A 27,165-nucleotide genomic window follows, 5' to 3' on the forward strand; every position below is an offset into this window, starting at 1 on the left:
ATTCTTGTTCTTAGAAATGAAGGCTATTCCACAAAATTGTTTGGGTGACCCCAAACTTTTGAACGGTAGTGTATATATATACACACAGCCTGGCCCCCGGCAACATTTTTTTAACCCAATGCGGCCCCCGAGTCAAAAAGTTTGGGGACCCCTGATATAAATGATGTAAATTTAGTCGACGATAGAGTTTTTAATACTATTGTGTTATTGTGATAATGACACATTCTAGTCATGTCACGCATATTTGACAACGACAAGCGAATGACCGTTTCCTCAACGCAATGTCTGTTATGTACGTGAGGGTTGGAGGGGGACGACACCACGAAGAAAGTCAGGTTACCGGGTTTAGTGTAACCTTTGATGAGTGAGTGGGAGGTGTATGCTACTCTGTGTTTGTTGCAGGACTGTGTGTGATTTTAACCATGTGAATAATACCAGACGATGTTGTACGTGGGTGATGGATGAATCTTTCGGCAGGCCAAGAGAGCGAGGCAAAAAGGATGTCCGTGAGCAGGCAGGTGGTCGAGGGCAGGAGAGAAGCGACAAGGTCCGTGTCCGGGCAAGGGTCGAGGTTTGAGGAAGGCAGTCCAAAATCCGGAGGGAGGTCGAGGCACAGAGATCGAGCACACGGGACAAGACGGGTACTGCGGGAGAAACAAGGAACATGAGACGAGGGAACAAGGAGGACGAGGAGAACGAATGCAGGAGCCAGAGACGTAAATGCTTACTACGATGAGTTAACGACGTTCCAGCGTTGATTCCAAGGGTCGACTGGTCTTTATGCTGTCTCCCTGATTATTGTCAGGTGCGCTTATAGCCGATAGTCTGCAGTAGCGGCATTGAGTGGGCGTGAAGCGCCCGGTGCGTGCGGGGGCGTGTCCTGGCATACTGCCAGCCTGAGTGTTGGTGGATCTTGCTGCAGGAGAATTGTGGGTTCGAGGCCGCACCGTGACAATGTCTTTGCAAGTGAGATAGTGGCGAACTAATCCTAGCCTCCATGGCAAGAAAATAAGCAACAATAACATTAACATTCTTTAACGTGACATTATCACTGGAGGACTAGAGGATGAGGAACAGTTTAACATGCTGCACTAAACACCAAAGGAGGACACAATAAGCCATGCTAATCACTAAGCTAGAGCTTTTAATGTAAACAGGGGTGGGCAGACTGATACAAATATTCGACAGAAACAGTGCCAAGTATAGTATTGGTATATGGTTGATACTACAATGATTAGATCGATATTTTTTACTATTATAAAAAAAGAAATTATGTCATTCTTTTGTTATTGTTTCCAGGAGTTTAGGACTTCATACAAGAAGCAATGCTAAGGTAGATCTCTTGAATGTACACAAGGGCCGGGGGCCAATTGATACGAATATTGACTGTAATGATACCAAGTCTACTGTAGTATCAGTATACAGTCAATACTACAGTGATGAGATCAATATTTTTTATTACAAAATATTTTTTTCAGTTGTTTTGTTGTTGTGTACAGGACTTTAGGACTTTAAATCAAAGCCAATAGTTGTTTTCACTTATTTTGCACCTCCAAATTTCTTTTACTCGAAAATATTAGGGGACGGCTTGGCGCGGTTGGGAGAGTGGCGGTGCCAGCAACCGGAGGGCTCTTGGTTCGATCCCCTGCTTCTTCCAACCTAGTCACGTCCGTTGTGTCCTTGAGCAAGACACTTCACCCTTGCTCCTGATGGGTCGTGGTTAGCGCCTTGTATGGCAGCTCTTGCCATCAGTGTGTGAAGGTGAGTGTGAAGGTGAGTGAATGGGTGAATGTGGAAATAGTGTCAAAGCGCTTTGAGCACCTTGAAGGTAGAAAAGCTCTATACAAGTATAACTCTATACAAGTATATTGCTCAAAAATATGTTATTTACTAAAATTAAATAATACATTAATTTAGATATTTAATTGTTAGCTTTTGTCAGACATCCATTCTATGTATTGTTTTTATAATTGTGAGGAAAAATGTAATTAGTCAATGAAGTTACAACAGAAAGTAACCAGATTGTACCAGTAAATTTGCAAATACATTAATAATAGTTGTGATTTTAAAAAAAACAACATTATAGCATTCTACACAGGACTTAAGCAGTTTAATTTGTTTACGTTTTTGTTCCCTTACTGCCCCCACGAAAATACGTATCAACCTTTTAGAGGCAACAATGTGCATCAGAGGGCGTGCACACCGCTTGAATAGTGAAAGGTTTTTGTTATGGTGTGTAACACTGTGCCACCCCGTAGTATAACCACAGTGACACATACCCATACAAAAACCTCCCCAGTCGAGCATGTAGCAGAGGATTTTTTTGGGACACAGAAACAAAGGTAGGAAATATTTATATTTAACAAAGACTTGGAAAATACTAAATATTATTTTTGACAGGGTATATGTGTACAAAAAAATGTTTTTCGACACTTTGGAACAGCAAATAGTAGAAACATCTAAGCCTGTAAGGTTTATATATATATATATATATATATATATATATATATATATATATATATATATATATATATATATATATATATATATATATATATATATATATATATATATATATATATATATATATATATATATATATATATATATATAGCAATTGTAATAATATGTAATACAAATATGATGCATACTGTATATTTTCAAACTTACAGGACCTACAGAGTCGAAGAATGTCTAAAACATTGACCAAAGTCTTAATGTCAAACTGTCATCAAGGAGAAGTCCAGAGACAACAGTCAAAGCAGTAAGTTGTTTTACTTTATTTCAGTTTCATGTAGAACTTTTTTTTGCATTGGTTAAATTGTCTTTACTCTTGTATGGCAGTCGGAAATGTAAACACTTGACTAAAACATTGCCTGTACAGGTTGTTTTATTGGTTAAACTAGTGGTTCTCATACTTTTTTCACCAAGTACCACCTCAGAAAAAACTTGGCTCTCAAAGTACCACCATAATGATCAACATTAAAATAAATTAGCGTGGTAGGGCTAAGTATTCATTCAAAACAAGCCAGGGGTTTTATTTAACAAGTATGTTCAATCATTTTGGCCTGACTTGACCAGTTTGAACAGTAACACTGTTTTTGAATATAGCAAAATATAACACTGTACTTTAATTAAGTGATTCTTTGGCGTACCACAAGTGGTACACGTACCACAGTTTGAGAATATCTGGGTTAAACATTGTGTCTCTCAACAATTGTATCTGTTAAGGTTAGTGAAACTAATGTCACTGTATAATATATACATTGACATTAAATAATTAAAACACCCCATCAGGTGACTGTGAATAATATTTGTGTTGCCCATACATCTAACACAGATATCCTCAAAGTTGTATAATCAATAGTCACTGACTTATGGGCAATAAGTTGCTAAGTCGCACCAGTGCCTCATCAAAGACGTTATGCTTAATGGTTGCCATGTTTTTTCAACCAATCTTGGTCAGATTTTACAGACATGTCCTTGTCCATCTCGTGAAGATTTGTAACACATTTTGTGGCGATTTGGCTTCACACCATAAAGTTGCAGTTGTTTTTTTTTCCACTGTAGAGCACATTGAACTGCATGAGAAATTTCAAGTCAGTTTGCCTTTTGGGGTCAAACTTTGGAGTTTTATAAAAGTGCGTACATTTGTCACAAAATAATAGCACAGGCAACACGGCAGGGGTGCTTAAATGGTTTTGCTCTATTGTGATCAGAGTTTTGGACTTGAGTCACAATTTTGATAAATAAATGATAAATGGGTTATACTTGTATAGCGCTTTTCTACCTTCAAGGTACTGTGGATAATGCATATGTTTAAGAGCTATTTCTTTATTCATAATCATGTTTGAATCGGCTCATATTTTTCCATGTATACTCTGTATACTAGTTTCTCTTTGTCTTCAGATTGCCTGTTTAGACAGGGTCGTAAACCATCAGGAATGTGAACACAACCCCCAAGTCTCTCTTCTTATCAGTGTTGAGAGGAGGGGGGAGGGGAGATGGGGGCTTTCTTTGTGTGAAAAGAGTTGCTTTTTCCTTTGGAATGCCAGATCAACTTGGGCTACGCATTCGTATGTGTTGTTCGAGGCTGGTCTCTATTCTCAAATATTTGACAATAAAATTACAAAATACCTAGTCTGTGCTTGGTGGTACCTTTGAGTCAGTTTATATGTCATCTAAGGAACTTGGGACTGACCAGCGCTTTACATCCCACTTGGAGGAACATCTGGTCAAACGCAACAATTTGGGGGCTTCGTCCGAGATGACACGCTGACAATTGGACCTTCTCTTGCAATCTTCTGGACAGACTCACATGGCCAAAACATAATTCAAGGTAAGCAGAACCTTTCTTTTTAGATAAAATCTGCATTAGGAGTCTGTCCTGAGGTCTGTAAGTCAAACACAGAATTGTACCCCAGACACAGAGTGGTGATTTTGATTGATTGATTGCATTTTGATAGATTGGTTGCATTTTGCCGTAGCCACCATTGCATAAAAGTTGTGAATACCACTCACGTCATTGTGTCAAGATTACCGTGACGGGCTGCTTCACTGACGAGTAAGCAAATAGTAACGGGTTAGAGTTAGAGGCTCTAGCTGCGTATTGTACAATAAATTGCACGGGTTAGAGTTAGAGCAGGGGTCGGCAACCCGCGGCTCCGGAGCCGCATGCGGCTCCTTGACCACTCTGATGCGGCTCAGCTACATACATGCATACATGGGAAAATCGGGGGGGGGGGGGGGGGGTCGGCATGTATGTAGCTGAGCCGCATCAGAGTGGTCAAGGAGCCGCATGCGGCTCCGGAGCCGCGGGTTGCCGACCCCTGGGCTAGGTTCTGTTTGGTTTTTGGATTCTTTTTAGTTCCTGTTTGTGCACTCTTGTTTGTTTTTGTTTCCATGACAACTTATTAGTTTCACCTGTTCACGTTTTGGACTCACGCACCTGTGTTAATCATGTCACTACTATTTAAGCCTGTCATTTTCAGTTGGTCGTCCTGCCGACATTACCCCTGTTAGTCTGTTCGTGCTCACTTCTTGCCATAGTTACCCCTGATACCATAGTTATGCTGATCGTTTCACGTCACAGTAAGTGTTTTTTTGGTTTCATGTCCATAGTCTAAGTGTTAGTTCATGTTTCATGTGCCAAGTTTTTTGCCTCCGCCTTGTGCGCGCCTTTTGTTTGTTCCCTTTTGAGTAAAATTAAATCATGTATATACCTTCAAGCCATGACTGGTCTGGTCCGATTGCATTCCGGGAAAACTATCCACGCAGCCAGCTGCAAGATAGTCCACGTCTTGACAACATTCTTGAAGGGGACTGCAAATTTGGGGAATTTGCCTATCATTCGCAGTCCTTATGTAAGACAAGGACACATATGTTTTTCTTTTTTTATGCTTTGTAAATCGTAAATAAACGTTAGCAAAAGTCAGCTAACAACTGAGTCACGGGAAGTCGCTATATTCCGCCTATTCAGCGGTCTAAAAAATATCCAAACCCCTCCATCAACGTTTTGTATCCATCCTGTAAGTATATATGTAATGTAGTAACAGGCACATTCATAATAACGTAATGTAATTACGTATTTTGCTCATTTCAAGCATACGGGGACACATTCATTTCAGACGTATCTCAACATTTGCTTTTCCCTTCAATGACAAATCTACTATTCACGGCATTTGTGAGAGACAACAGGGACTACTTTGAAACAATTTATGATCCACAACCTAAAAATGTTTAGCCTAAATATAAGAAGGATGAGCAACAAGTTTTAGAAGCTGTGTGCAAAACAGATGCAGCTTGAGTTAAACCTAAGTATACTACGAACATAACAAACAAACACTCTACAGTGTCTGCTCTCACTGGGATGCCAACTGGTGGAATGTTCATATCTTCCCGTTTAGATGAAGAATTAATTATAATCCCCACAAAAGGTTGAAAAATAAAAGTTCTTGCTAACGATCTTTTCGTGTCTTTGTCAATGTTGACCACTTCTCGATTTGTTAGTTAGCTCTGTTATACATGCTCCGCAAAATTTCGATTAACAATAATAAGGTCACAAGATATAAATGGATTTTTGTTGGCGGTTTTTGGATGGTTATTTAGATGGCTTTGTGGGCATAATACAGTTGCTCCTATTGACTCCATTGTTAGATGAATTTTGTTTTTACGTTTATTTACAATTTAGAATGCATATACAAAAGAAGATCATATATGTATTCGTCTTACATAGGAATTTTGAATAACAGGCAAAATTTACAAAAACAAATTGTCGTTCCCCTTTTTGGAACTTTGTGACATTCAAGCTGAATAGACTAGCAATTTCAATACTTTATTTATATAAATCAAACGTAATACTTTCAAAAATGAATAATAAAATCCACAACAAAATGTCATATCTTTTGCAGCAATACAGAACATTTTTTGCAGCAATACAGAACATAGAGAAAGTGCCAAAAGTGACTCTTGCAATTACTGATGGTCATAAATCCGTGGGTTCCTGAAAGTCACTAGCCATAACCGAACCTGGTGCATAATAAGGGATTGCTGTTTTTGCTGTGGCTAGCTTAGTGCTGCAATACTAACGGTGTTATGATGGCTGCTGTTGGCGTGCTAAGGCTCGTAATTAAGTGTAAAACGAGCTTCAGACTCTGTGTACTTCTGCCAGGACACTACAGTACTTAGAGGGAACCTATGATGCAAAACCAACTTTTCTTACCTAGTGGTACTTGCTTTTGTGTATTTGGGATCCCCATAAGTCTCGAAAATGTGAAATATAACAGTGGAAGTGTTACAGGCCTCGCACTGAGTAGCCTGGTCCCAGTGGTCGATGTGGTGTGTCCTGTTTTATAGGAATAAAAACGAGACACAAAGTGCTTGATTGCGTTGTCATCGCAGGGTGTGACCTGACTCTTTTATTAAACATTTCTTGATTTCTTTACTCTCATTTGCATTTCTATTGTGCTTTTATTCACATCCAAATTGTCTCGATAATGTAATTTCAATTCTACATTTGTTCATTCACATCGTTAAACAATTACATCTTGACTTTTGAAATGATAAAACAAATCCACAAAAACATGGAGGATTGATCGTTACATACCCCAACACTATCTTTCTGTGTATAAGCATCACGTAACGGTACTGTTGCTTTAATAAACCTCTTCATCTTACATGTTTGTACTGTATCCTGACATTGCTTCTTTTTTAATATTGCTGCTTTCTTGAACGCGTTTTTCTATATTGTCACTGTCATTATAAATCAATTACAATTACACACATTGTTACCTGACTATACCTATAAAACTTCTTAACAATCACAGTTTAACTTCAACAAATCCACTGCCGCCGCCATTCCCGCCCAACCACATTACAAAATTTCATCACAAATACACACTTTTAAACAACATACTTCGATATTTCTATATTCAGAAACGCTTATAATTGCTTGGAGACAAATGTGTTAATATTATCACACTTTACCGACCTGTTTTATAGGAATAAAAGGAAGACACAAAGTGCTTGATTGCGTTGTCATCGCATGAGACCCGGAAGCACTAATAAGCACCTCCCATTTCCCTCCTTTCCTATATGAGTGCTCCCTCTGCTGGCGTGGCGGAATAACATGTCTTGTGGCATTCAGCTTGGAAACATACACTTGAACTGTGACTTTAGATATGAAAATACCTTGAACTAAATTAGGATACTCTATTTACACATTAATTTTACAAAACAATTGTGACTACTAATTGTAAGTGTCACAGAAGCATTGCAGAGATATTTATAGAATAATCTTACCTTCCTTCATACTTTCTCGAAACAAGCCGTTTGAAATTAACTCGTTCTTGTGACGTTTTCTGCCCTGTGACGTCAGACGATATCTCCATATATGGTTTAAATGTACCCGAAGATCCTTGCGCGAATCTGCAAATGTAATCCGACACTGTAGTCAATAAGTTCCTTCTTTTTTCTTCAGACTGACTTGTACATGGTCATGCATCCTCTGCTGTTGCCATTTCTAATACAAAGTAACGTACATCTCCAAATGATATCTGTCAATAGACTGCATATAGAAGTGTTAAGAACTAAAACATTGCTGGCGGGGAGAAAACGCAGTCAAAGTGGAGCCACGTCACTAAGACCAAAACGGCGCATCCTTAAGATACAGCCAGGAAGCTGCTTGAAAACGGTCTGTAAAACATAATCATTGCAACATTTTGACAAGAGAACCACCATTACATGTTATGTAAACCACAGGGAAGTGTTTTAAATGTAGAAAAAAATCACAATATGACCCCTTTCAGAGACGTTACTTGCACAATATCACCGTCAAGCAAGTGTTGCAGGTTGCTGGCCTGACTTTTTACAAGCTGCAGAATGTGTGTTACCGTCATCAATGTTAACCGAGGTTTACCTAGTGGACCGGGAAGCTGTGGGGCCCCAGCTGCCGGCAGTATACCGTAGAGCAGGGGTCACCAATGCGGTGCCCGCGGGCACCAGGTCGCCCGTAAGGACCAGATGAGTCGCCCGCGGGCCTGTTCTAAAAAAAAAAAAAAAAAAAAAAAAATTGTAAAAAAAAAAAAAAAAACATTTTTTTTATTTTTTTTTATTTTTTTTAAATTAAATCTACATAGAAAAAACACAAGATACACTTTCAATCAGTGCATCAACCCAAACAACCTCCCCCATGCACACTCATCCAGTTATTTCTTTCTGCTACCAATATTCTGGTTCCCACAACATAGACAACACACCTGCAAGGGACACAGTCCCTGAAGCACACATAATTGTACAGGCTGCTGGTCCACTAACATTTTCATTAATTACTATTTTTTATGTAATTATTTTTATATTGTTTTACTTTCTTTTTTATCCAAGAAAATGTTTTTTATTTATTTATCTTATTTTATTTTATTTTTTAAAAAAGGGCCTTATCTTCAACAGACCAGGTTGTCAATGAAATTAGATTGGTTTAAAGGGTTTTTAAAACCAGGTCCAGTCCAGATAATGTCCAAGTCGGACTCAGCAACACACACCTTCATTCATGTACACAGACAAAAATTAGGGAACACAACAGATTGCATATAATTTATAAACAAAATTACATTTTCAAAATAAGCATTTATGTACAGTCCAGATTATGTCCAGGTCACTCAAATTAGGGAACACAACAACAGATATCATATAATCTATAAACATAATTATACTTTCAAAATAAGCCTTTGAGGACTTCTCATCTTTTTTTAAAATGTTTTTTGGCATCATTATCGTTTTCAACCATGTAACTTTCTAAAGTTAGAAAATACTGAATAAATGTTTTAAAGAGAGTAATACTAAGTGAATATCTGTTTTTGGCCTTAAAAATAAACATTTTACGGAGTACTATAATTAAATTGACTAAATCATGATTGTCAATGAACTCTCCTAAAATAACAGAAACCACATTAAGCTTCATAAACAAACCAATCCTTAAACACATTTTTTCAACTTCCACCCAAAACAAAGACACAATATGACAATACCAAAACAAATGCAGGGTGGATTCAGGCTCCTGACAACAAAATCGGCAATCATCTGACTCTGTCATATTCCATCATTTTAACATTTTCCCTGTGGGTAAGAAGTTATAAATAATTTTAATTTGAAAATAACGATTTTGCACATCGATAGTAGTTTTATAGATTAGTTTGAATATGGCATCCCATGGCAACGGGCAGTCAAAAAAGTCCTCCCATTTTCCATATGTGTTGTATGGGGCAGCCTTCAAAGATTTCTTTATTAAATAAAAATTATATATTTTTCTATTTATTTTAGTTCCTTTTTGCCAACTAGAATTTCTTATTAGAGGTTTACAAACTAATAATTTAGTAGTTCCATAATTAATTATTTGTTTCCATCTTTTCCCAATTACTCCAGTTAGTTGATAAAATGAAAAGCTTGAGCAAGCATCACCATACATAGTTCTAAATTCATCATACTTCAGCATTTTACCATTCTCATTGATAATATCATTGACAAAAATGATTCCTCTTTCAAACATATTTTTCCAAAAGAAAGGCTTTCCATCTATTACAATATTAGAGTTCATCCATATTATCTGCTGCAAAATATCGTCTCTTTTTTCTGGCACATAAAATTGAAAACACCACTATGAGTGGATTGTTTCCTTTATGAACCCCGCCATGTTTCCCAGCAGACTCTCTACATAAGAAAAATGGGAGGGGATCACTTGTAAAAAAAGAATACAATTTCTTTTGATACAGTACATGTTTTTTGTCCAAAAGGACATTTGTGTACCACTCAATGTTTAAATACATCTTTGGAACAATTGATGCTTTTAAGACAGACACATAGCTTCAAGGTTGAGAAGTTTCAGGCCCCCATATTCATACTCTTTGTACAAAACCTTTCTTTCAATCTTTTCTGGTTTGCCGTTCCAGACAAAATCGAAGACCCTCCGCTCATAAATCTTAAAAAAGTTTTGTGATGGAGCTGGTAATGACAAAAACAAATAAATAAATTGAGGAATAATTAACGAGTTGGCAATAGACATTTTACCATACAAGGTTAGGGATTTCCCTTTCCATAATTGCATAATTTTGTCCAGCTTTCTTAGTCGATTATCATAATTTACTGAGCCTAGATCTTCCAGATTTTCTGGGACAACAACACCAAGTATGTTAACTGGTCCATCTGTCCACAAAACAGGCACTTTGCATTCCATTCGAAAGGACGTTCCCTTTAGATTTCCGATCCTTAACATTTTACATTTATCATAATTAAGCTTAAGGCCAGATTGCTGTGAAAATATGTCCAAAAGATTAAGAAGGTTCCGCAAACAATGAGGAACAATCTTATCTTTGTGAATCAGCCTTTTCTGACATAAACTTCATCAAGAACAAACACAGAACACGCCTCACTGATGCACATCTGCAAGACTCACTCAGAGTTGCAGTGTCAAGTTACACACCAGAGTACAACACACTAGTTAACAGCATGCAATGCCAGGCTTCCCACTAACTGACAAAGAAACAGATAACAGATTTGGTGTCCAGTTCAAAGTGTGACATGATTTCAAAATTTGAGAGTTTACTTTTGTATTTTCATGAGTTATTATTTGTACAAACATGGTGCAAAGTAATTCATGATTTGTTAAAAAATGTTAGTGGCTAGGTAGTTAAAATGGGATATTGTGATTTCACAAGACTGTCTTAGAAGTGATCATTTGAAAATGTTCAATTTGAAAAATGTGCACTTAGAAAAAATAAAGTGTTGCATATTGATATTTATCTGTTTCTATATATATTTATTGTGAGAAATCATTAAGATGATCAGTGTTTCCACAAAGATAAATATCATTAATTATTAATAATAACAGTTTTAAAGGTAAATTGAGCAAATTGGCTATTTCTGGCAAATTATTTAAGTGTGTATCAAACTGGTAGCCCTTCGCATTAATCAGTACCCAAGAAGTAGCTCTTGGTTTCAAAAAGGTTGGTGACCCCTGCCGTAGAGTTTTATTTTCTCATGGAAGGTCATACAGGAATTGGAAGACGCTCATGGGAAGGAAGAACGAAATGGCGGAGTTTCCTGAAGAAAGCAGGAATTGTTGTCAGATATAAAGTTTTTGTAGGTGAACTTAATTTGACGGTCTCTAAACTTTTGAATGCACAACTGTTCAAAGTTTCAGTACGTTTTGCACAACTTGCTGTTTTCTAATAAGGACAATCCATTAATGGGCCAATAATTGCCCTGGTTCAAATAAAGTTGGCCAAATTCCTTGGCAGTCAGCATCTTGATTGACATCATGAGACCGAGACAAAGCCTAACAGATGATCAACAGTACTTTGCCAGTCCAAGACTTCAAACAGGATGTTCCCAAAGATAAATGGCCACTGTGCGTCCGGACGAGTGACAAAAATAAATACTGTTCAGTATGCTTTTCTAAAAAATACTTTAATAAAATGCACCTGTTGTACATTTTACAGTTAAGCTGCTTGTTAGAGAATAGCAAGTTGTGTAAAAAGTATACTTGCCAACCTTGAGACCTCCGAATTCGGGAGATGAGGTTGCGGGGTTGAGGTAAGCGGGGTTTGAGGGGTGCGGGGGTGTATAATATAGCGTCCCGGAAGAGTTAGTGCTGCAAGTGGTTCTGGGTATTTTTTTCTGTTGTGTTTATGTTGTGTTACGGTGCGGATGTTCTCCCAAAATGTGTTTGTCATTCTTGTTTGGTGTGGGTTCATAGTGTGCCGCATTTTTGTAACAGTGTTAAAGTTGTTTATACGGCCACCCTCAGTGTGACCTGTATGGCTGTTGATCAAGTATGCATTGCATTCTTTTATGTGTGTGTTAAAGGCGCATATATTATATGACTGGGCCTACACGCTGTTTGTATAGAGGAAAAGCGGACGTGACGACAGGTTGTGGAAGGACGCTAAAGGTAGTGCTTTTAAGGCACGCCCCCAATATTGTTGTTCGGGACAAATTCAGGAGAATGGTTGCCCCAGGAGATTTTCGGGAGGGGCACAGAAATTCGGGAGTCTCCAGGGAAAATCGGTAGGGTTGGCAAGTATGGTAAAAAGTACTGAGACAGTTGGACTTGTGCAAGGTTTTTTTTATTAAGTTCACCTGTAAAATGTATACTGCATAATATAAATGTAAGTCACATCTTACAATTTCACCCAAAAGCTGCATATTGCTTATGTTTTCTGAGTAGTTTATAATCATTTATTTTTAGAATTGAGGGCTCTCTATGTGCCCAAAGTGGCTGCTTATGCCACTGGGGGCCCCCAAACATTGAGAACATCAGTGATAACATTCAAACATCAAGTAGTATTACTGAAGTATGGAGAAGGGGTAAGATAAGATGCAAGTAAGTGTATGCTACTTCCTACTCCTTTTCGTATATGTTTGGATGGTATATATACATAAACTTGTGCATTGCTATATTCTAATATCAAGGGCTGTCTTCTTCTTATAGTTGATTCTGATTTGCTAAATTTTGCCCACAGTTGATCAGTTGAATCAATGTTTTTTAAAGAGAGCGATAGACAGATTGTGAAATATGGTCGTAATTATACTGATGGATCACTAGATGTCAGTAACGACACATTAATGTGAATCTAGCCACTATCTGGTGATTCCTTCAAAGTGGTAGTGGTATCAGTTTATTTTGAACAATGCAATACAGCTCATATTTTCAGTTTTTTATTATAGCATGTCCGAAAAGGTGTATTAGGAGTGAACTAAAGAAACGTATTTAAAAAATCCAGAGTTTATTTGAAGTGAACAAAACAGAGATAACATTTGCGACGTTTTCCACCTGAAAAAAAAGTTGCAACCACTCGAATAAACAAACAAATACAGTAGCGATTGCATAGTTTAGTGAGGTCCTCGGCTCTGGCGCATCGCAGAGAAGAAATCAAACTTAAATAGAGGAAGTAAAAGTTTAACAAAGTTTCTGTATGTTAACATGTGGCAGGATCATTACCATTGACAGAGGAAAACTACACTTCTGGTGCAAGGTACTATGTCTAAATTTAGATGCACACTATTTATATTTTCAATAACTAGTGACATTTCAAACCTTGGCGGGTTCACTTTGATTAGCTACTTACAAATCAAATCCTTGTAATATTGAAGACCGAAATGGAGCCACAAACTACATTTTATTTGGTGCCACAAAAACTAGCCAACCTTGGTTATGGATGTGAGTGTAAAGTGCAAGGGGACAAAAGTCGTTTGGTGACACCTGTGGTTAGCATGTATACATTTCCAAGACACCCATCTTTTCAAAATGTTTTATATAGCAAAAAAATACCATCTTATAGATGCGTCAAAACTGTTTATTTTACAAATCACATATGCATTACTACAGTGTACTAAACATTAGCATAATTCCCTATCAAATATACTGTAACTCGTTTTTTTAGTATGGGATGTGACGGTGGTCAAAGAAAGTGACACCCTCTCAGGCCGTCCCGTGGGCCTGATGCCATGCATCCCTGTTACCGGCCCCTTGGCAGTTAGGATGGCATCCGCATGCTGCATCCACATCCCAGCAACAGCGTCGCAGATTTGGGCCTACTAACTCAAGTCCCCGGCCAATCACACATCGACAAAGCCAATTCATAGCAGAGGTAGCCAATAGTTGTCCTTGATGTTGCTGAGTTGTCATCCCTCCAAGATGGAAATTGTCATGTCTGTTCATGTTTTTGTTTAGGCCATGTGTCTGTTTTTTGGACTCTTTTTAGTTCCTGGTTGCACTTCCTTGTTTGGTTTGGTTTCCATGGTCACCCATTAGTTTTCACCTGTCTTGTCACGCACCCGTTTCCCGTTTCGAGTCACACACCTGTTTTCACTGATCATGTCACTGTTATTTAAAGCCTGTCTTTTTCTGTTGGTCTTCCTGGCGACATCACCTTCTCCACACAAATTTATGCTCTGCACCTCATAGTTCTTGTTTCATCTCATGCCAAGTAAGTTTTGATTTAATGTTTATAGTTTTTATGCCCAAGTGCATGTCTTTTGTTTCATAGCCAAGTTTGTTACCTCCTCTGTGAGCGCCTTTTGTTTATTCCTTTTTATTGTCCTTATATTAAATTATGTACTCACCTCCAAGCCGTGTCCAGTCAAGTTGCTTTGCACCTCGGAAAAACAATCCACGCCAAGGACCAAGTCGTGACAGAAATTCCTTTAAACCCACTATATACACAACACGTGCAGACAGTATAGTGGGAGTGTGTACATACTTTCAAAAATGCTGTGAATGGAAATAAAATAAAATTAAATAAAACATATCTGTTGTTGTAAAGAAATAGTTCTTTGGTTAAGTATTGTCAATACTTAACATTTTCAAGCATGTATAACGAAACTGTCAAGCAAGCAAGCTTTACTACAGTTTAAACTTTGGTGCACTCTTGTGGTCAATGTGAGTAACTGAGGGTGTGTTATTTATTTATTTTTTGGTTTTTACTTTTTTAATGCAGAAACAATATTCTATTTTTTATGTGGTTGTGATACTGCTTTGTTAAAAGCAAAAATTAAACCAGTGATACAGTATTAGAACCAAATCTTTATTTATATGTCAAAAGTAGTTCAATAAAACATCCACTGTCTTGGAAGCATTCATCTGTTCCACTGACAGAATTATTTAGTCTAAAGGAGAAAAAAGCGGGATAAAGTGAGGTAAAATTTCACATTAAATGTGATAATTTGTATAAAATAAAAAAATTATGTTAAAAATAGAATTATTATGTATATCTCACCTTAAGCAGGGTGGCCACCACACCATAGATGGTGGAGATGAGAAAGAGGACAAGGAATGTGGCAGACATATACCAGCTTTCCGCATTGATATCTTGGTTAACAACTGCATGAGCAATGTCATCCAAGACGTTGCAATCCGGCAAAATCACTGTGGAATTATTTTTTAAATGAGTTTATTTTTCTGCAAGATAATCATAAATCAGCTCATTAGTACCTGGATTGGTTATATTCAAGGTCAGTGTAACGGTCACATGTGTCACCCTGCAGGTGTGAACCGCCCCAGGTAACAAGTTGACTTGAGACAGACGAAGGCGGCTTTGGATGCTGAACTTCCCATCTGGGCCTCTGCTGGGTTGACTGGTGTTGAAGTCCGACAGCTCATTGGTGTCATCCAGAAACCAGGAGACGTTAACGGACGCGGGACTGAAGCCGAACACCAGACACACCAGTTCACCACGACCCTGGAGCAAGATGGCTGACGGTTGGGTAGGAGTCACTGTGGCTGTAGAGATGAAAGTTGTAAGGAAGTATGTAGTGCAAACACAAAGTCATGTTAAGACTTTTACTCACCAAACACGTCCTCTATAGTGCTCGTAAAAGGACTTTGAGATGACTCATGTCTGACAGCGCAAGAATAGCTGGATTCGCGGTCCTCAGTTTTAGACACATTAATTCTACTGCTCATTGAATAAGTATTGCTGCTGCTGTATTTCCACGAAGGGCTGTTGGTGTAGTCCAGCAATCTTTGACCATCTTTCTCCCAGTACACTATAACGTTATCTGGGAAATATCCAGAAACTAGGCAAGCCAGTGTGAGGTCATCAGACAGTGACAGCTCTGAGATGGTCGGTGGTATTATGTGCACTGTTGGTGGATACAAGTCTGATAAGAGAAACACAAAAACACATTTATAAGTGAAAAGGGATAATAGTAATAATTACAAATAATTATAAAAAGAAACAGGACCAATAACCTCTTAATTGTGCCTCGGCCAGAAGTTGGAGACATTATCCATGTTTAGTTTACACTTGAAAAGAGTTTATCTCTCTTAAACATTCATTTACATTCCAACACATTCATCCCCGCACGTTAAAAACATTTGTGAACTGTTGAGATTTTCTATTGCGGTATTTTTTGTTCGTAAATAAACGATGATGAGAGATTATCATCATACTTCAACATCTCTAACATGTAACTGATGCCTCTTTGCTAGGTCAATATTCCAAATAAGCATCTGTTCTTGATTGTCTTACTCTGGATAAAAAAAAGGTTAGCTAAATATATAAATACAAGTAAACTAGAAAGTGGGGACGCTGGTCTGTTGCTAAATGTTCTTATACTACATTACGCAGAAGGCTTAGCGCCGTAGACAGACCCCAGAAGAAGGTGTGAGCTATACACGGGAGGACGACAGTTGTGCGGTTTGAGCAATAAAGTGTTAATAAGTTTTGGTTAGACAGTTACTGTGCGCGTTTGAGCGATAATCAGAAACAAATTCGATTGGCAAAAATGATAATAATAATCATAATATTATTATTATGATTACATTTGATTGGCAAAAATTACACTGGAGGACAAAATGTGCGGTGACGGTGCGAATTTGCGTGAATTGGCAAATTCCTGGAGGGCACTGAAATATAATATATGATATTATCTTCAACTGTTTTCAGACTTCATTTTAAAATAAATCTAAACTAGTCCAAATTGTAAACATTTTATTATTTAGTTTTTATAAGGTTTAAACTCTTCATATTGCAAAATATATGAACTGAGTTGTTGTTTTTTTAATTACATTGTGTGTGTGTGTGTGTGTGTGTGTGTGTGTGTGTGTGTGTGTGTGTGTGTGTGTGTGTGTGTGTGTGTGTGTGTGTGTGTGTGTGTGTGTGTGTGTGGTGTGGGTGTGGGTGTGGGTGTGGGTGTGGGTGTGGGTGTGTGTGTGTGTGTGTGCGTGCGTGCGTGTGTGTGTGTGTGTGTGTGTGTGTGTGTGCTCTTTTGTTACTATTACAACCTGGAAAATTCCCTGTTTAAACTTTAAAGGAGAAATCTAAGTAGGATCAATGTGAAACATTTTTTAAACCTATGTAAAAGACCAATTTTCTTAAGAAACAGCCTTTCTTTGTGGTGGTAGCAGATTTTTTTGTTTTAAGTATGCCTTGTCAAATACTTACATTCATACTGTTGATATCAAAATGCACTTTTTTTCTAATGTTTACAATTTTACATTAATACTACTTCCATCTGCTTTAAACCTTCACTGGTTAAAGTCGTAAACCTCAACTATCCTTCATAAAAATAAAAACTATAAAATGTTTTAACTAATGTTGTTTTAGAGAAAAAAATTATATTTTCAGTAGACATAGTAATCAATAATAATGGATTAGATTTTATATCGCGCTTTTCTATTATTAGATACTCAAAGCGTAGACATGCAATGTTATTTTTAATGTGTAATTATAACAGTGTCAAAATGCCACATGGCACAAACACACACACAGACACACACGCATTTGTGCAAACACACTCATACAAATACACACACATACTTGTCCAGGATGAAAAAGGATGGTGTGATAGTGCTATCTGGTGGAAATGTGAATATATGTTGAGACAATACCTCTGCTTTTGCTGATGTAGTCCTCATGGCCCTGGTTGGAACACTTGTGTTGTCCCTCACAGGACACTTGTTTATATGCATCCCAGTCATCTGCTGGCACACTGAGGAAGCTCCGTAAGGTCTCTGTACCATTGCTGTGACGAGTCGGCTCCTCCGTGTGGGAATTCTGAGAGTATTTCTTCCCATCTACTTTCCAGGAGATGACAAAATCATGAAGTCGAGGGCCAACCAAAAGACAAGTAATGGTCACCTTGTCCCTCTGCTGAGACTCTGTGAGTGGGGGTCCGTGAACAAACACTCCAACTTGTTGGGATGATATTGGGGTTACTGTAAAAATAACATGAAATGTGAGATTAGAAACAAATATTAAGATCCTTTTAAAATCTTTGAACATTTTGTGCCATTCACGGTTTTATTTGCAAGCCATTTTTGGTTGTGATGAATGAGCATACGGTAGGTAAAATTTGCAAGATATTTGTATTTTTTTATTATTACACTAGTGTTGTAATCTAAAGACAAAAAATGCTTGTATGAAAACAAATAAAAATGCAACCTTTGATTTTACATTTATCTTAACAGAAGTTACAAAGAGTTTATGTTTGGATCTTACTGTGGACTACTGGTCTTTCAGTTTACATTAGTATAAATGTCCACCAGATGTCGCTATTTTTTTCCTATTCAAAGCGAGCAGAAAAACAATTCTGCACTTGTGCCTTACTGCAATGGCAAGTGTGTGTTTTATTATTCTTATTTCATTCCCAATAATAAATAGTAGTGTGTTTTAAGCATAATGGCTTTTGAAGTGTTAAAGCCCCAAAATATAATGAATATTTAATATTTATTTTGAAGGAATAGAAAAACAATGCAATGAACTTATGCATGAAACATCAATAAAGTTGTCAATCATTAACCTATCTTAGGGCCTAATGATAATATAAAATAAACATCACAATAATGATGATATTGAAATAAAGCACAATGATAATGATAATAATATTAAGGAAATATTCCTTAAAATATATTTCATGGAAATATTTTTTGTTTTGAATTTAGGAACAATATATCTCAGCTACAATCGGGCGGAAGGCGGGGTACACCCTGGACAAGTCGCCACCTCACCGCAGGGCCAACACAGATAGACAGACAACATTCACACTCACATTCACACACTAGGGCCAATTTAGTGTTGCCAATCAACCTATCCCCAGGTGCATGTCCCCGAAGGGAATAAGCGGTAGTGAAATGGATGGATGGATGGATAGTTCAGCTAACAGTTGCTTTCAAAGGGTTAAATGATATATACTCTATGTATACATTTCTTTTCATGGTTTTAAGTGATTTTGAAAGACTGTCACAGTTAAAGTGGAAAAAATATTGAACAATATTTTTACAGCAGTTTTTGGGAAGCCGATACTTTTCTTGAGGGACAAACGAATGCAGATATTTGAAGGACAATGTTATGAGTTTTTTTTTTTTTCATGCATCATGCCAATAGCGTACTTATGATTATTTACCGGAGCAAATGCTGATGGTCTTGGTGACATCTTTATTCAGCCACTTGTCAGACACTCGACAGGTGAAGACCTTCCCAGTTTGCCACTCTATCGGTGGGACGTGGAGTTGACTGGTCACAGCCACACGTCCATCCGCACTCATGCTGATGCTAGTAATTGATGGCGCTCTCTGCTTAGCCTCGCTGAACCATTTAATTTGAGGGTTAAAGCCCCGACCAGAGCACAGAACCCTCTGAGGTTTCGATTCCTCACTGGGGGCCAGAAAGAGTTCCACTGATGGGTCCACTGTTGGAAAATGGGTTCAAATTATTGTGTCAAATGAATCCAGCTCTGATGAGTCAGACTCTCACCAAAAAGGCCGTATATGGGGTTTGACCGGAAGCTGTCGGAGAAGCCTTGGCTCACTTTGCAGGTTAAATTTGCGTCACTCTTCCTGTAGGACTCGTGCAAACTGAAACGTGGACGGATGGAATGTGGGCCCAGGCCTTCAGGGAGATCAACATACTGTTTGTTAGAAATATCCACACCGTCGGCCTGAAATGTGACGTAGAGATCGATGGCGTCCAGTTGCGTGATGTCACACTCGAACACGCCGCTGTTGTTATTCTGTAAATCTGCAAGAGATCGCCTCATCTCCACCAGTGGAGCGGTGACTGCAACACCTAAGTGATCATAACAGGATAAAAGGTGGAATTCAGTCTCTCAAAGATACAGTAGCTCATCAGAGTACAGTAAATACACCCCTCACATTTCAGCTAACGTTTTATATAATAGTCTCAAAGTACAACACGATGGAAATGAATTAACTTAGATTAGTCAGTGTACATCTTGTACTGCAGGGTTATGCAACTGGCTGCCGCCGGTAATAGATAGATAGTACTTTATTGATTCCTTCAGGAGAGTTCCCTCAGGAAAATGAAAATGACATCATCCCGGCCCCCGAGTTCAGTTCAAATCTTCAAATAAAAAATTTTGCAGCCAATTTCTAAAAACACAACTGCTCTTGTTGTACAGTATAGAGCGGGGGTCGGCAACCCGCGGCTCTAGTGGCTCTCTGGAGCTTTTTCAAAAATGTATGAAAAATGGAAAAAGAGGAGGGGAAAAAAATATATTTTTGTTTTAATATGGTTTCTGTAGAATGACAAACATGACACAATCCTCCCTATTTGTTATAAATCACACTGTTTATATTAAACATGCTTCACTGATTCGAGTATTTGGCAAGCGCCGTTTTGTCCTACTAATTTTGGCGGTCCTTGAACTCACCGTAGTTTGTTTACATCAGGGGTCACCAACGCGGTGCCCGCGGGCACCAGGTAGCCCGTAAGGACCAGAGGAGTAGCCCGCTGGCCTCTTCTAAAAATAGCTCAAATAGCAGCACTTACCAGTGAGCTGCCTCTATTTTTTTAAATTGTATTTATTTACCAGCAAGCTGGTCTCGCTTTGCTCGACATTTTTAATTCTAAGAGAGACAAAACTCAAATAGAATTTGAAAATCCAAGAAAATATTTAAAGACTTGGTCGTCACTTGTTTAAATAAATACATGATTTTTTTTTTTACTTTGCTTCTTATAACTTTCAGAAAGACAATTTTAGAGAAAAAATACAACCTTAAAAATGATTTTAGAATTTTTAAACACATATACCTTTTTACCTTTTAAATTCCTTCCTCTTCTTTCCTGACAATTTAAATCAATGTTCAAGTATTTTTTTTAAATTATTATTATAAAGAATAATAAATACATTTTAATTTAATTCTTCATTTTAGCTTCTGTTTTTTCGACGAAGAATATTTGTGAAATATTTCTTCAAACTTATTATGATTAAAATTCAAATAAATTATTCTGGCAAATCTAGAAAATCTGTAGAATCAAATTTAAATCTTATTTCAAAGTCTTTTGAATTTATTTTAAAATTTTTGTTCTGGAAAATCTAGAAGAAATAATGATTAGTCTTTGTTAGAAATATAGCTTTGTCCAATTTGTTATATATTTTAACAAAGTTTAACCTATTTAAAACATGTCATCAAAATTCTAAAATTAATCTTAATCAGGAAAAATTACTAATGATGTTCCATAAATTATTGTTTTAATTTTTTCAAAAAGATTCGAATTAGCTAGTTTTACTCTTCTTTTTTTCGGTTGAATTTTGAATTTTAAAGAGTCGAATTTGAAGATAAACTATGTTTCAAAATTTTATTTTATTTTTTTTCGTGTTTTCTCCTCTTTTAAACCGTTCAATTAAGTGTAAATATCATTAATTATTAATAACAACATAGAGTTAAAGGTAAATTGAGCAAATTGGCTATTTCTGGCAATTTATTTAAGTGTGTATCAAACTGGTAGCCCTTCGCATTAATCAGTACCCAAGAAGTAGCTCTTGCTTTCAAAAAGGTTGGTGACCCCTGGTTTACATGTATAACTTTCTCCGACTTTCTAGGACGTGTTTTATCATTATGCCACTTCTTTTTCTGTTTCATTTTGTCCACCAAACTTTTAACGTTGTGCATGAATGCACAAAGGTGAGTTTTATCGATGTTATTGACTTGTGTGGAGTGCTAATCAGGCATATTTAGTCACTGCTTGACTGCAAGCTAATCGATGCTAACATGCTATTTAGGCTAGCTATATGTACATATTGCATCATTATGCCTCATTTGTAGGTGTATTTGAGCTCATTTAGTTTCCTTTAAGTCCCCTTAATTCAATTTATATCTCATGACACACTATCTGTATGTAAAATGGCTTTAAATTTTTTGCGGCTCCAGACAGATTTGTTTTTGTATTTTTGGTCCAATATGGCTCTTTCAACATTTTGGGTTGCCAACCCCTGGTAGAGGAACTTGGACCAATGTAAACACATTGGCTGATCTTTGCACAGACATTCCAACCTTGCTAGCAAACGTAGAAAACTGGGGTCAAACCCTTTCAAGTCCTTTTTGGCAGTTACATTTTTTTAATACACTTTATGTAACTAAGGTGTTGCTGTTGCTTGTTTACTCCAGATGCAGTCAATAGTCATTTTTTCAACTTCTTTAGTTATACTAGTGGTGTTCCTCAAGGTTCCATTTTAGGTCCTCTCTTTTCCATCATAATGTAAATATATATATCAAGTAATCCAATTATTAGCCAGTAGTTTGACTTTACAGTGGAGGAAGTGGGCTACTTCACAATGTCACAGTTGGATGTCCCTTAAAGAACCGCAGCTCACCAGTGCCGGCAGTACTCATGCATCTCCAGGCCATGATGTTATCTTGGTATAGTCACTTTTGTTCCCAGCTGTTTGGACAATAATGGCCGAGTGTTGAGTCATTTTTCAGTACGTAGTAAATGGACAAGCTGTACACTGACTACTTGTTGAGTTGTGAGGAGTGGACTTACTCCGATTTTGTTCGGTCGTCCTACCTGACACACGTACGGTCTCCTCGACGTCCGGGAAGCAAAGATGCGCCGCTTTACATTTGAGAATCCTGATTTGTCTCCACACATCAGGCAACACTGTCAGAGTACTGATGACGTGAGACGCATTAGCGTACGCGCTCGCTTGGTCGCTGGCTGCTTTGCCGTCCAGCAGCCATGTGACAACGGCATCCAATGCGGTGCGCACCGAACATGTTGCTTTCACTTGGGATGTTTCCGTCATGACTTCCTTGAAGCTGGGGAGCTCCACATGAACGGAAGGTGGGACGCTTGCCTGTGCTGCCAGGCGACACGTCCGTTGTTACAAGACGATGACAATAGCTGTGTTAATGCGAGACGGCAGACACATACGTACTTTCACAGGTACTGATTGACTTTTTCTCTTCCACCTTGTTGTGAGTGGACTTGCAGGTAAACCTTAAGCCGTTTGTCCACTCTTTTACATCAGGCTCAATCTCACTGATTAGACTGAAGGTCTGTGGGGCCGTCACACTCTGAAACTTGCTCACGGTTTGCACGCCGTCGATGATTCGGTTGCCCTGCAGCCACTCGACACTCAGCGTGTCCGGGAAGAAGCCACTTAAGGCGCACCTAAGTTTGACAGAGGAGTCTCCTGCAAGGTTGCCCTCCCACAGCGGATACAATGTCATGTTTGGAGACACAATCCTCTCCATCCTCTCTGTTGAAATAGAAAATACGTATATGACGCATGTGGCTATTTCTCTATATGTAGCAAATTACTTGCACATACCTTCAGATTGTTGTCACAATTCTAAAGGTGCAGGTGTCTTTACTTTTAAGTAGTTTTATAGTACTAACAGTCAGGTGGAAAGGGTTCCGCTTGAGCGAGCATAAGCAACATTTTTTTTAAAAAGAAGAAGATAAAAGTACAGAAAAAACACAGAAGTGAAACTCAGCGAGGCGCAACAGTGCATGACAAAAGCCAGGTGTGAGAAGAGATGATGACATATTTAAATACATTTCATACACGGACACATCTTTAAAGTTGGTTTTGTTTTGTTTTATAACACACTAAAAAGTTATTTTCTTTTTTTGTACATTCCAGCTGCAGCTTTTTCAGGTCATTCTGAATTTCTGAGGAAAAATCGGCAAGAAAAGCATCACCCACATTTTATTTTTTATTTTTCTTTAAATTGTAAATCAATATGATTACTTACAGTTCATTTAAAAAAATGTGTTCATTTGACCTGAAAGAGAAAAAAAACAAAAATATATTAAAGAAATGCACAAATAATACACACAACAGACTGACTTATTAATCCTATTGGAAATCCAAAAAGAGATCCTTGGTATGTTTTGTGCAATTCAATTGTTTTCCAAACCATTTGTACCACCTGTCTTCCTTAAATTAGCCAAACTGGTAAAGCTAAACAAAAAACAACACATATGTTTGCAGTGACACAAATTTCCTTCTAAAACCGATAAAAACACAATTTTTGATTTCACACTATCCTGTCATAAACTCATGTAATAATTTAGGTTTAGATGTCAATTTGGACTAGTGGCTTTCTACTTCTTTCTATGTAATTTTTATATTTTTCCACCAGACTTTTGTTTCCCCTACTTTTTCCCATTCAAAGCATGCAGCAATATTTCCGCATGGCTGCCCTGCTACTGTAATGATAAGTGTGTGTCACTATTGATGGTGGATAATGGTGTGTCTATCAAACAAAGTGTACAGTCAAACCCAAAAGTATGCATAGGTCTACTGTAAACCTTGCAAATTCAACTTAAAGTTACCTACATTTTTCTTGCTTGAAAATTACACAGGCGATAATAGGATGATGAACAAGAGGAAAAGTTGTGGGGAAAAAATTATTTTCAAGCTTTTATTGTATTCACATTTGAACAAAAAATTTACTTTGATTGACTTTGGACAAAAATTGGCCAATGGTATGATTAGTTTCGGTCTTGACTCTTGTATGTGTGTGTTTGGACAAAAATGTGGTAACTTTGTCAACATAAAACCCACTGTACTCTAAAGGGTTAATATTAAAATAGGTACAATATATTTTAGAGCAGTTTTTTGAAAAGCAGACATTTGTGTACATAATCAATAGCCTATTTGGTATGTAATTTATATTTCAGGCTGAAGTTGTAAAATATTTACTTGCTTGAATATTCATATGTAATTTTTTACAGTATTATTGTCTTTTTGGACAAATAAGTATTTATATTTAAATTCCAGCTTAAAAGCTAACCAACAAATAAAGTATAGTTATACTTCATAAGGCGTCTATAGAATTTAAAGGGAATTGTTTTTTTTAATTTTGCCCATTATCTACAATCCTTATGTGAGACAATCTTGTATGTGCGTTTTAAATGGTGAAAAACTGCTAATAAGAGGCGGCTAACAATGCGGACATATCTGATTCATCTACTCTGCGCTCTTAAAAAAAACACCAACAATGCACTAGTTACATGCCGTGACCTATAGCGACATTGTTATTATAGGAGCTAACACAGAGGAACTACATTTATGGCGTAGAAAAACCGAAGGGACGGCGTGGCGAAGTTGGTAGAGTGGCCGTGCCAGCAATTGGAGGGTTGCTGGTTACTGGGGTTCAATCCCCACCTTCTACGATCCTAGTCACGTCCGTTGTGTCCTTGGGCAAGACACTCCACCCTTGCTCCTGATGGCTGCTGGTTAGCGCCTTGCATGGCAGCTCCCGCCATCAGTGTGTGAATGTGTGTGTGAATGGGTGAATGTGGAATTACTGTCAAAGCACTTTGAGTACCTTGAAGGTAGAAAAGCGCTATACAAGTATAACCCATTTATCATTATTTATTTATAACTACCACTTTAGTGAGTAGTCAGCTACTAGCTACTAGCTGGCTTGAGCTGCTAATAACGTAGGCTGCGACTCGCCACAAAATAAACAAGTTACTGCCATTGTGTCCTTGGGCAAGACATGTCACCCACCTTGCTGCCAGTGCCGCCCACACTGTGTATGATTGTGAGTGAATGTTTGGTGGTGATCGGAGGGGCCAATGGACGCAAATTGGCAGCCACGCTTCCGTCAGTTTACCCCAGGTCAGCTGTGGCTACAAATGTAGCTTAACACAATCAATTAGTGAATAAATGATGGGTTCTAAGTTCTCACTGTTAAGCGTTTTGAGTGTCTAGAAAAGCACTATGTACTGTAAATATAATCCATTATTATTAATATTAGTATTATAGTAGAAGGTTGTGGCAGCAAGTTGCATGTTATCATGAATGAGCCTGTTACTACATGACGTACATACTTACAGCATGTATATAAAACAGTGTGGGAGGTTTTTGGATGTTTTTTGAAGGGCTTGTTCGGTGAAATAGATCGTATCACAATTACCTGTATTGTTAGCCGCCTTTTACTAGCAGTCTTTTACTATTTAGTATGAAGAGAAAAGAGAATGACGTGTGTTTTGGTCTCACAGAAAGATTGTGATTGAGGGACAAAATTCCCCAAAAAGTGCATTACTGTGAAAAATGTTTACCGTCAACCAATGTTCTTTAGAAATATTGCAGACTTATTTTCACCTACAGTATGTAAAGGTGCAGTTAAGTGCTCAACTCCAAAACAAAAGTTGTATTATTACCTTGAAGACAGTTGTTCCAATGCTGAACAGCAGCGTGATGAGAAAGAGAATGATGAAGGCGAGCGCCGTGTTCCCCATGTTATCTTGCTCGGCTTCCACAGCATTGTTCCACTGGTGGCTCATCTCCACCAGGAAGTCTGGTGGATGTACAGTAGTACTTCAATACACACTGTATTTATTATTACTGTATGATGTGTTTATACAAAGAAATGTGTCCTATAATGTTGATTTTATGAGTACAAGTAGTGCTATATAACTGGAGACCCTGAATTGCCTTTTGAAAGACTCCATTATTTCAGTGTGTGTCTTTAAAACATGATCTCTCTTGTGTTTGTGTTTGTTAGGGCAAGACCCAGGAGAGGAAGAAGACGTGTACGAAGACAAGTCACACAGACCACCTATCTCTACGAGTAAGGACTTTAATACTCTCTTTCAAAACCCCAACATACTATTAATCCTTGTTGCATGATTAGTGACACTGCAAGTCACACGTAGCTAAAAATAACGACAACATGAACAGCTTGCGACATACAACAGTTGCAAAGTGATTTTTTTTTATTTATTTTGATTTGAAATGGACACACAATATCATTAAACATGCAGCAAACAACCAAGAGCAAAGAAGAGAAGACAAGAGTGACACAGAACACATCTACAGGGCCTTGCACAATTTGGGGTCGTCCATGTTGACGTTATCGGTGGTTCTGTATGAAATGGACCTGACAAGGACATTGGGTGTGTTGGCCAC

At 37.8% G+C, this 27,165-nt stretch overlaps 1 protein-coding gene and 1 gene segment (V, D, J or C); one reads left to right on the top strand and one right to left on the bottom strand.

The window, feature by feature from the left end:
- The first annotated feature begins 2,296 nt into the window (after positions 1 to 2,296).
- tmem205 (transmembrane protein 205) overlaps positions 2,297 to 27,165 on the top strand; it is a 74,459-nt gene continuing 49,590 nt past the window's right edge. The window contains exons 1-2 of one of the 2 annotated variants that reach the window (XM_062037086.1): positions 2,297 to 2,342; positions 2,673 to 2,764. The gene's annotated coding sequence lies outside the window, so the exon portion shown is untranslated. The remainder of the gene's footprint in view (positions 2,343 to 2,672; positions 2,765 to 27,165) is intronic. The other variant, XM_062037087.1, reaches the window with a different exon arrangement.
- Positions 14,880 to 27,165, bottom strand: part of LOC133642725 (uncharacterized) — a 37,619-nt gene continuing 25,333 nt past the window's right edge. The window contains 9 exon segments of one of the 2 annotated variants that reach the window: positions 14,880 to 15,159; positions 15,270 to 15,418; positions 15,485 to 15,772; positions 15,841 to 16,152; positions 17,885 to 18,211; positions 19,399 to 19,683; positions 19,749 to 20,060; positions 22,803 to 23,096; positions 23,173 to 23,496. In one variant, the coding sequence occupies positions 15,151 to 15,159; positions 15,270 to 15,418; positions 15,485 to 15,772; positions 15,841 to 16,152; positions 17,885 to 18,211; positions 19,399 to 19,683; positions 19,749 to 20,060; positions 22,803 to 23,096; positions 23,173 to 23,496 (2,300 nt within the window). 2 annotated transcript variants of the gene reach the window in all.

The sequence above is a fragment of the Entelurus aequoreus genome, linkage group LG25 (genome assembly GCF_033978785.1).
Source record: "Entelurus aequoreus isolate RoL-2023_Sb linkage group LG25, RoL_Eaeq_v1.1, whole genome shotgun sequence".
NCBI classification, from domain to species: domain Eukaryota; kingdom Metazoa; phylum Chordata; class Actinopteri; order Syngnathiformes; family Syngnathidae; genus Entelurus; species Entelurus aequoreus.